The 11,997-nt window shown below is 33.9% G+C and overlaps 1 protein-coding gene across 1 annotated transcript; it reads left to right on the top strand.

Moving 5' to 3' along the window:
* The first annotated feature begins 3,902 nt into the window (after positions 1-3,902).
* LOC132750773 (uncharacterized) lies at positions 3,903-11,759 on the top strand. Its single transcript, XM_060740819.1, has 4 exons — positions 3,903-3,993; positions 9,719-9,888; positions 10,672-10,769; positions 11,243-11,759. Exons 2-4 carry the CDS (start codon positions 9,842-9,844, stop codon positions 11,665-11,667), a joined length of 570 nt encoding a protein of 189 aa, XP_060596802.1. The 5' UTR covers positions 3,903-3,993; positions 9,719-9,841; the 3' UTR covers positions 11,668-11,759.
* Positions 11,760-11,997: the final 238 nt, after the last annotated feature.

Genomic DNA, 11,997 nt, shown 5'->3' with positions numbered 1-11,997 from the left:
TTATTATTACTCCCCTACCAGTTTAACCGGAGGGGACTTTAGGTTTCAATGCATGTGTCCCTTCTTTCTTATAAGCAGTATGTGCATTTGAAATAAAATAGTCTGCTCGATTCCGAAACCAATTTTCGGGCTCATCATCGTCCCAACGGGTTAATTTTGATTTTTTGACGGATTTTCAGTGTTTTTCAGTATTTTTATCATCACCAACAAAACGTTCTCATTTATAAACTTAAGACACCCAAACTTTTACACAATTAATGTTGTAGTTGGGGTTATGAACCACTTTTAGGTTTATCTGTAGTTATCACAACATTTTTTGTTTGTGAAACAAAGGCTGGTATATAGAGTGTTTTACATTTTTTTCTTTTGCATCATAGCTGTTTGCATTAAATTAAAGATAAAGCGTTCAAAAGTTGTTTGTTGATTTTATGCTATCCACTACCCATCTATTCCTATTCGTTATATTTATGCCCCCATTCCCCTTCAAAGCGATGGTGGTATATTGCTTTGCCAATGTATGTCTGTCGGTCAATAGACCAAATTGTTTCCGATCAATAACTTTCCGATCAATAACTAAAGAACGCTTAGGCCTAGGTACTTCCAACTTAAAATGGTGATTGTTCATGACCAGTAGATGAACCCTATTGATTTTGACGTCAATGGATCAAATGTTAAGGTCACATTGACCTTGTGGGTAAAAACGGTTTCCGATCAATAAGTTAAGAACGCTTAGGCCTAGGAACTTCAAACTTGGTACAATGATTGATCATAACCAGTAGATGACCACTATTGATTTTTGGCTAAAGGGTTTAAATGTCAAGGTAACATTGACCTTTTAGGTAAAAACGGTTTCAGATCAGTAACTAAAGGACGCTCAGGCCTAGGATCTTTAAACTTGGTATGATGCTTGTTAATGACCAATAGATGACCCCTTTTGATTTTGGGGTCAAGGGATCAAAAGTTAAGGTCACATTGTTGGTAAAAACCGTTTCCGAACAATAACTAATGAACGCTTAGGCCTAAAAACTTCAAACTTGGTATGATGATTTTTCATCCATATTGATTTTCGGTTCAAGGGTCAAAGATCAAGGTCACATTGAATTCGATATGGTGTTTGTTCATGGCCAGTATATGACCCCTATTTATTTTGGGGTCAAGGGGTTAAAAGTCAAGGTCACATTGACCTTATAGGTAAAAACAATTTCCGACAAATAACTAAAAAATGCTTAGGCCTAGGAACTTCATTCTTGGTATGTTGATTGTTCAAGACCATTATATGATCCATATCGATTTTGGGGACAAGGGTTAAAGGTCAAGGTCACATTGACCTTGTAAGTAAAAACGGTTTCCGATCAATAACGTAAAAACGCTTAGGCATAAGTACTTCAAACTTGGTATGATGTTTGATGACCCCTATTTATTTTGGTGTCAATGGGTTAAAGGTCAGTGTCACATTGACCTTGTAGGTCAAACGGTTTTCGACCAATAACTCAAGAACTGAAGTTGCCTTTGTTGATTTTTTTTTATAAAACTAAAAATGTTTTTGGTATTTACATTTCAAGTTCTAATGTAATATAACAAAATGGCTGTCATTAAAGAGGCCTACATAATTCATAAAATTTATGCATATATTATTTGGTAAGATTTGTGATAACTTTGTCATAAATTTGCTACACACAACCTTATCGGTCACAATTGACTAGTGACTAATCATGACCAGAAGATAACCTTTATTGATTTTTTTGTCAAAAGCCAGTCATAATAAACTGACCACATGACTAATTGGCTGCCGAGAGAGGGCATACATGTTTTACAAACATATCTTGTTCTTACATGATTCTTAAATAATAATGCCAATATTGCATGTTTACAAAATGTTGTTTTTTCTCTCAGCTAGAAACAATAATTGTTATTGCTTTGCAAGCATTGAAAACATTTATATCTGAATCGAAAACTTAAAAATAACATGTGCAGTCTAACCAATTTTACTTCGATCGAGTATCTTTTTTAAAGATACATTTCTTTTCTTCATATTTTAACTTTAATGGCAGGCTTTAGTACTAATTCAAAAGTATGCATCGTTTGGTTTTGTACAGATCACGTCAGGTCACTTCACGATCGAGTACTCTATAATTGTTGGCGACATTAATGACTTACGTTATTTTCATTTGCTGACTACTTTAATCACATGCTATGGGCTACATAATTTCTGCACATTATATGCTATGGGCTACATAATTTCTGTACATTATATGCTATGGGCTACATAATTTCTGCACATTATATGCTATTGGCTACATAATTTCTGCACATTATTTGCTATGGGCTACATAATTTCTGCACATTATATGCTATGGGCTACATAATTTCTGCACATTATATGCTATGGGGTACATAATTTCTGCACATTATATGCTATGGGGTACATAATTTCTGCACATTATATATTCTATTGTGACGTATGCTAAAATATAGATTTATTTTATTAACAGCTTCTCCTATAAAGGCAGCCTTCATTTCTGGGGTTGTAGTGGGTTTCGTTGCTGGCTGCCTAGGGATGGCTTGCAAAGATAAATTGTGGGATACACCATCAGGTACTGTCTTTTCATTTTTTCTTCTTCACATTTTGGACTCTTTTAAACTGTTAACTAAGCAGGCAGGTTCTGCTATTGATGAAAGAATTATTTCCAGAACACGGTACCATAATTGTCTATAGGGATTTACATGCAAACATATAATAGAAGAAATACTATCTACAAGGGGCTTTAGGAAAAGCTTTTGTCATTCAATGTATGTAATATTTTTTATGGAATGGAGAAAGAATTTTTTTTTTCTAGTCTGTGAATTTAATGATATTAGATAAGATAAGATAAGTTTATTTTTAGCATTGAATATATAATTTGATGATTTTGAAATTCTAAATATAAAATATCCTAATCTAAAATCATTAAATATATATTCAATTCTACAAATACAATATCATATCTAAAACCATTCAATTCACAACGCTGTGAAGTGGAACGCCTCAAATAAATTTACATTGTAAATAATAATTGTTATAAACAAGCTACCGAAAAAGTTCCTTGGGTCTTGTAGCAAATACTAGTAGTCTTGATAGTTGGTTGTTCAGATATAAAGTGAATTATTTCTCAAGATTATTTTTTTAAGAAAGTTTTACAAACTCAGCATCCTATAACAATAGTAAAAATAACCTTTAGTTTGTTAAACTATATTTTCATAACAGGAAATTGTTGAAAACTGTGGTTGTTTCACAGTACCCGTCAACTTTTTGCTTTGGCACTTATAGTGGATTATTTGTACTTAACTTTAATTTATTTCCGAAGATTATCTTAAAAGCATATTATGTGCCAGAAAAAATATTTCTTTAGAAAGGGCAAATTTGAGTAGATAATGGTTTAAGAGCATGTTAGATGCTATTCACCAGAGGAAAGTATTGATGACTTCGAAATTATTCGTCACAAAAGTAGCAACATGTAAACAAAGTACTTTTTTGACTTCCAGAAAAAAATACATTATCACTTTTACTAATTGCCAAAAAGCAATATTTGCAAACTTTGCTCAGCCAAATGCTAAATAAATAATGTTTTCGAACAAAAAAAAAGAAAGCTTCTTATAAATAAAGATGTATGCATTTTTCAGGCTTAAGGGGCCTTTTATGTAGTTGCATGCATATTTTTGTTGTATTCTTGGAATCCATATTCCCAGGGCATTAAAATGGGATAAGAAATTTAAAAAAAAAGTTTCCGATCAAGAAAGTGAAAAATTATTTTACCCATTCTGGACCTACTCTAAATAACACTTGGAAACAATGACATTTCGGTAAACAAAAAGTGTTCTTGGAAACTGGAACCTGCGTGTTAATGATGTAGAATAATTTTTAATTCATAATTTCTTACTGTTTCAGCGCTGAAAAGGAATCAGAATAAAAGCCCGGCAATACCTAGTCAGCCGCTACACGACACATTCGAAGTGGTAAACTTTAAATATACTACCCAACTTTTCCGCAATAGTTTGATTACCGTCGTAAAGATAATTTTAATGTCAGTTTCAAGTTTAATGAATTTGATTGAACGACAAATTTACTAATTTTGCATTAGTTATATGTAAGAGAAGTGGAAGACTCACTACATCCTACATTTCTGGACACGCAACTTGTTTTCCAAATTTTACAATATCATTTATGTTTACAAGTGACGTGTGTGTGTGGCCAAATGGTAACGACAACTGTTTAGCAACGCCTTCTTCTCATGCTCCCTATAAAGTTTCTAATAGTAGTAGCGAGTAGCGGGGATGGAGATCTATTCTTACACCAAACAGTGCGTCAAGCTCCTGGATGTTTCTAGGTTTCACCTCATGAGCTGTCATCCTTACTTTCATATTATTCTACATCACACCGTATTACCGGCGGCAGTGATGGCAGATATCTGAAAATTACCGATCGGTACAGGTAGGTTATAAATTTGGTTGGTTTAATTATATTACACAAATACGGCCCATATCATTGCTATAAAACTATTGTCCATTGAACGGAGATACTGTAAGGTAATTTTGGACTCGTTTTTTCCTGTTTTAAGGCTATTTTTAGCAGGTTAAAAGTGACAGCCTCGGAAAAATCCGTGAAATTGTCTGTTTTCTGTTCAAAATATCTCAAGTTTTAAGTAAATGGCAGGATTTCCTGTTATCAATATAGACGTTCATCCATTGGGGTCCCGCAAGCCAAAATTTAATATCTACCCCGTGAGTCTTTTCTTGAAAGTTTTACAGACGCTCAATCTTGACCGGTCGAAGAAAAATTGCTGCCGTTGTATGCAGATACATATTATAAATGCTGCCGTCGATGGCAGAAATACAATGAAAGTGGCTAACATTCTGACAGAAAATCAAGATCAATCTTTTATCAATTCCTCTTTTCTTTGCGTCCTTTTAGTCGGCATTGAGACGATAAACTATCATTTCTAATATTTTCTCAAGATAGAAAAGTTATTAATGCGGTATGTGCATCGAAAAAAGCTTTTTAGCAACACGCAGTTACAATACAAAAAATGATGATTTAGTACGACAAAATTGCACTATAAATAGAGAAATGAACATGAAAAACTTCATTTTTCTATATTCATACATGTGTGCTTGATCTGTTGTGTCTGTCAGTTACATGCATACAATACTATATGTATCTTAAGTTTAGCAGCGCACTCCCTTTTTAAGACATAAGCCAATTGCATATTACAGCAAGTAACTTTTGTAAGTGAATATTCATTTGCTAGCATATGACATTATTTTCTCGAGGTAATAATGTTCATCGCTTCATGACAAATAAAGGCTGAAATTTACTTAATTGGCGAAGATTATAAGTTATTAAATAGATGTAATAAAGGGGAGACTATTAACCTCGCAACTGGCATCAGTGTATCATAAAACAATATATGTTAATGTAAATTGGAAGGTTAATATTACTGACAGTTCAAATATTTTCCTATATTATCAAGTTCTTGAAAAACAACGTGGATTCACTTCTTTAACTTTTCATGTTTGTAATAGCGTTGCAGTTTGCCTTTGAATTACATTTACTGTGCTAAACTAGTCAAGATTGAGCGTCTGTAAAACTTTCAAGAAAAGACTCACGGCGTAGATGGCTTGCGGGACCCCAATTGATGAACGTCTATATTGATAACGGAAATCCTGCCATTTACTTAAAACTTTAGATATTTTGAACAGAAAACAGACAATTTCACGGATTTTTCCGAGGCTGTCACTTTTAACCTGCTCAAAATAGTCTTAAAACAGGAAAAAACGAGTCCAAAATTACCTTACAGTATCTCCGTTCAATGGACAATAGTTTTATAGCAATGATATGGGCCGTATTTGTGTAATATAATAAAACCAACCAAATTTATAACCTACCTGTACCGATCGGTAATTTTCAGATATCTGCCATCACTGCAGTGATCTACCATCACTGCCGCCGGAAATACGGTGTGCACATGTGCTCATTAAGCTTTGGATAATCTACCTGACCAGTTAAGGCGCTCAAAACCCTTCCTATCCATGTAGTTCTGGTCAAACCGGGTCCTGTAGGGCGCGCTTTTTTTGTCCAGTTCGAAGATTTGATATTATCACAATTACTGTTATAAGGTATACACATTCGTGTCCGGACTGTTACTTTGTCATGCATTAAAAGGATTTTAAAATAACTTGGCACAAATATATACCACATCAAGACGATGTATCGTGTTAAAGAATCATGCCCCTTCTTCAAAGGTCAAGATAAGGTCACACAGTTTGGAGTTATAAGGTATACCTGTACATATTTGTGCCCGGACTGTAACAGAGTTTGAAATGATTTGGCACAAATGTCAGCCACATCAAGGCGATGTTTTGCGTTGAAGATTCGTGTCTCTACCTTAAAGGTCAAGGTCACACCTGCAGTTTGAAGGTTCACATTATCAAAATTAGAGATTTAAAGGATCCATATTTGTGTCTTTGTAGCGCATTGGTGAATTTCAAAATAGCTTGTCATAAATGTTCACTACATCAAGACGATGTGACCAAGATCCATGTTTCTAACTCCAAGGTTTACACTGTCCCATTAAGGCATATTGTCGCGTCTATGACTTATGTACATCCAAGGTCAAGGTGGTAAGTTTGCTATGATTAGCACTTCATTTACCAGAACATTATTTAGCATTTAAATAGGATAAAATTCGTTTCCTCAATTTATTTCAATAACCTTGTTACTAGTATGCACTAGTATAGTGCTAGTAAAAGTTTTAATATCGGCTTCTCTGAAACAACATGTCCTAGCGCTTATCATTGTCTAGTGGATTTCTACAAAAGATCGTTGCCCCGGGTCCAAACGGCTTGTCCTGTGTCAATTTCCTTACAACGAATTATATATAATAATATACACGAGGGCCCAGAGGCCCTTGGTAGCTCACTTGAGAAATAGGTCAAAAAGGTCCAAAGTGGAGTCCTTTTCAATCCCAGAAGAATAGCAAAATTAAAACATCGGGAAAATACTGGATTTACAGTACATATATGAACTAGAAATGTGTCATCATGCCACGGATGCCCCCGCATGCAGCCAAAATTTCAGATGTTTATATATTTTAGTTCTAAATTTGTTTGCATAAATTATATTTTCATTTTTAAGTTCAAGCCCTTAAACTTTTCAATGTTAACACAAAAACCATTTCATACAATGTTCAAGGGCACTGAAATTATTCAGTCTAAACCTTTTGAAAATAGCATATTGCATATTTGTAGCCAAAATAATGGTACATACATTTCCACAAAAATATGAGTGCTGAAACTGAAAAGTTCATCAGGAAAGATAACTTTGTCCAAAATCATTGAACCACGACCAAATTCAAACTTAAAGTGCTTATTCCTAAGATGTATTTATATTATTTTCAAAGTGAAAGGGACATAACTCTGCCAAAAAATCATCGAACCATGACCAAATTCCAACTTGACCTGCCCATTCCTTTGACATATCCATATGTCAAATTTGAGTTGACTATGTAACACTGTTGGGTAGATAATGAACAGAAACTGTAAATTTCATATTATTTTCAAAGTGAAAGGGGCATTACTCTGCCAAAAATCATTGAACCATGACCAAATTCGATCTTGGCCTGGGCATTCCAAAAACATAACCATATGTCAAATTTGAGTTGAATGTGTTGTACCGTTGGGGAGATAATCAATAGAAACTGAACATTTCATATTATTTTCAAAGTAAAAGGGGCATAACTCTGCCAAAAATCATCGAACCATGACCAAATTCGAACTTGACCTGTATTTTCTCTTGACAAATCCATATGTCAAGTTTGAGTTTAATGTGTTGTACCGTTGGTGAGATAATGAACGGAAACTGAAAATTTCATATTATTTTAAAGTAAATGGGCATAACTCTGCCAAATATTATTGAACTATGACCAAATTCAAACCTGGCCTGTATTTTTTCATGATATATCCATATGTCAAATTTGAGTTGAATGTATGCAACCGTTACTAAGATAATGAACGGAAACTGATGAAGACGGAATGACAGAATGACTGAAGGACGGAAGGACGGAACAGGGTAACACTATATGCCCCGGCCATTACATGGCGGGGGCATAAAAATCAATTACCCCCTGAGACAGGGTCAATTTTAATCCTAGGGGTTTTCTTGTGTCCACACTATAGGGGTTGGATTTAGATTTACCCTTGTCCGTCCGTCCATCCGTCCGTTCTCTTTTCGTGTCGCATATAGCTCAAAGTGTATTTGACCTAGAGTCATGAAACTTTACAGGAATGTGGCTCAGCATGTGTAGTTGTGCACCTGGGTATTTTTCGTTTGGATGTTTATAGTACTTGTAGAGTAAATGGCATAATTGCCCTTGACATACTAAAAGCTTGCAATTTTCAACTTGTGTCGCATGTAGCTCAAAACCTATTTGACCTACAGTCATTAAACTTTACAGAAATGTTTATCAGCATGTGTAGTTTTGAACCTTGGTATTTTCGTGTTGATTTATTTAGTATCTGTAGATTTATGGCCCTTGACTTAGTATATTTTCAACTTTTGTCGCAAATAGCTCAAAAGGTATTTGACCTAGAGTCATGAAACTTTACAGGACTGTTGCTCAGGTAAGTTGTACACCTTGGGTTTTGCTTGTGGATTTTTTTTTTCAGAGTTACTGCCCTTGAATTAGTAAGAGATAATTATTTTTACAATTTTGCCACATGTAGCCCAAAAATATTTGACCTAGAGACATAAGATTGAAAAAACGTTGGAATGTTTGGACACCTGTGACCTATGGACACATTTCTAGTTTCAGCAAACTTGGTAGACATACATTAGAAAAATATTTCAGCTCTACCTCTTTTTGATACTCGCAAGAAGATGTTTTAAGTTTTTACTGCGTATATATAAGGGAAATTTAATAACCCCTGGGCGGGGCCAATTTTGACTCTACGGATTTTATTTGAACAAACTTGGTAGACGTTCACTAGAACATATTTCATGCCAAATATCTAAGCTCTAGCTCTTTCGGTTGTTTACAAGAAGATTTTTTGAAAAATCCTTCGGCTGCCATGGCAACCAGAGTACTTTGTGGAATTTAATTCTTAGAACAAATTTGGTAAAGCCTTATGCAAATAACATCCCTGCAAAGTTTCAACAAATTTGGCTTAGTGGTTTATGAGGAGAAGTTGTTTAAAGAAATTGTTTACGCACGGACGGAAGATGGACGACGGACAATGGGCCATCACAAAAGACCACCTTGAGGACATTGTCCTCAGGTCTGCTATAACACATCTCCTCCTTACTTACAATGTTCTGAGCTTAGATATTTTGCTATAGTATTCCGTTGAAACTCAGAAAAAACGCATATCTTGTTTAAATTTACATGTCCAAGAGCTTATATATTTGCAGTGAAGCTTTGCTAAGTGGATCTATGCTAAAATCAGTGAATTGTCAAAAATGAATTTCAGATTTATCAAAAAAAGTCTTTTGTTTTCAAAAGAGTCTTAAATATAAAGATCATGGAATGTTTGAAAGAAAAGATGCAAATGTTGAAAGACAATGTCAACTCATTAAAATGAGAATGAATATGTTTCAATGTATCAGTTTATGTATTCAAAACTGTTACACATGTATTTAAAACATACACTAATCTATTTAAATCTATACTTACAACATTCCTTTCAGAATAAAAACGAAATACTCCAACTCCTGACAAACATTTTTACAAATGGCAACTGTCGTTTTAATCGTCTCAGGCAATATGTAGGGTGCACTGAAGAAATCGCCGAAAATAACATTGAAGGTCTGATGATCAATGTTTCCAGGTACCTGATGACAGATTACAAACCAGAATTGTAAGATACACTATATAACATAACTTGTTTACCGACAAGGATCTATAACATTGTCTTAATAAACATGTGTATATATTATCTTGCTATTTAATTGTAACGTGGGCTTTTCCTTTTTGATAATACCCCATTCATGATGCAATCTTAATATCAAATTGATTACATGTATGTGTAAAACGGCTAGTATAGAACATTTTTAGAAGTGCACGGCCACGTTTTAATAAACATTTCTGACCATGTTATATAACTAGTATGCTTGAATGCACATTGTCAACTCTGTATTTAATTTAACTGTATCTACTTCATTGTATTTCAGACCTTACAAGACTATAACTAGACATGTAATATAACTAGTAAATCGACACGATACACAAACCTAGCAATATAAGTTTAACAATCACCAAACAATCCATAATTTTTTTTTGCTACGCAGTCAATCCTTTAATAATTTCATCTAAATATTCATATTCATGTAAACTATAAAATCAACAGAAAATCCACAGAAGTTTTTTTCTCAATATCGGTAATTGTGGTTTAGTATTATCTACGTTACTTTGGAAATCATTTCATTCAGAGTGACTTTATAATTAGGATAGATGTAAACAAGTACATCTTTCTCCTTAGCCTTTGATTAAGAGGATATAATCTATTAAGATTTTAATATTGAAATCACTTGAAATTTGTATGGATTGTTTAAAATTCAAAGCTTGACTTCATTCATTTCTCAAATACAGTAGGTTAAGGATAAAAGAATAACTATACTTCTTTTTTTCTTTTGATTTCCAGTGGCTTCGCTAATTTCTTTGCAAAGGTAGTCAAGTTTATCCAGACTGAACAAGATATTGAACAAGCCACGCGTATGGAATTAGAAAAGAAAACAAATGGTGAGAAGGGACGGCATTTTCCGATCTCTTTTTTGTATGTTTTTGATTGGAAATGATTAACTCTGTCCTCTTACTACTTAGAATGTGATCACTTTTTGCATAAAATGTTTCAATATTGTTTTCAGTAGTTTCTGATTTTGCTTTTTTCATTAGTTCATATAATTTGGTGCGAGGTTAAATTAACGTTAAATTGGACGGTAGCATATCAACAAAAACTGGCGTATCGGAGGCCGTGTATTATATCCTGACTTTTGAGCTCAAATTTAAGAAAATCGTAACAAAGTAGTGACACTGTTAAAAGGAAGACCAAATGCGTATTAATATACCTGTATTATCTCTATCAAATTGGAAGTTTTCCCTCAGAGTTTAATGAGAAGTGAGACAAAAGCAGGTTTGGAAATATAATTTTCACATTGAATGCACATTGCCAGCTCTGTATGTAATTTAAATATATCTACTTCGTTGTATTTCAGTCCTTACAAGGCTATGCTTTGACGCTGATATTTTAATCATAAACACAGACGACGATAATGAGTATGCAACTAGGATAAAAGAGGAAGCAAAAGGATGGAATATATCAGTTCATATAGAATCCGAAGTTGCAATTGGAAGGCCTATTTTCTCAAGTATAGGGGATGCCTTAAACCGATACCTGTTCGTGTTTGTCATTGTAACTGAGAGTCTGACAGGTGATAAAGTTCAAAGATTCGCAAGTCAAGGGCACTTGCATCAATCTGTGTTAGATAACAAGGACCGATTTATTCCTGTCAAAATTATTGGTCAAGAGCATGTCGATTCTGTTTTTGGAATTTTATTTCCATGGACCTACGGTACTAAGAGATCAGGGGAGAATTTGAATAGTCTTGTACAGAGAGCCAATGGAATCGTTTTCAATTAACAAACGAGCAATAAATTTGTACATGTTCGTATTATAAAAACCGACGTATATGTATTGTGTTGGGTTACATTGAATTCATGAACATTCTGTTTAAAATGACGATCTTTATCAAAGGAACTCTTGAAATGTTTAAAAGAACTGTAGCATGTTTTTTCTACTGCTATCTAGGAACTGGCTTAATTGAACAGAGTCTACAATATTTCCAATTCTGCCGTGTAGAAGACAACCATCAGCATTTAAACTTTCATTATCTTTAATTTTTGTCAAAATAAAAATGGTTTATATATAAAGTAGAGGAATTATATATTCACATATTCCATTTTGTCTAAT

This window comes from Ruditapes philippinarum, unplaced genomic scaffold, assembly GCF_026571515.1.
Source record: "Ruditapes philippinarum isolate M1 unplaced genomic scaffold, ASM2657151v2 ctg4494_1_1_1_1, whole genome shotgun sequence".
Classification (NCBI taxonomy): Eukaryota; Metazoa; Mollusca; class Bivalvia; order Venerida; family Veneridae; genus Ruditapes; species Ruditapes philippinarum.
The sequence above is the reverse complement of the archived record's forward strand: the minus strand, read 5'-3'. Positions and strand labels throughout refer to the sequence as shown.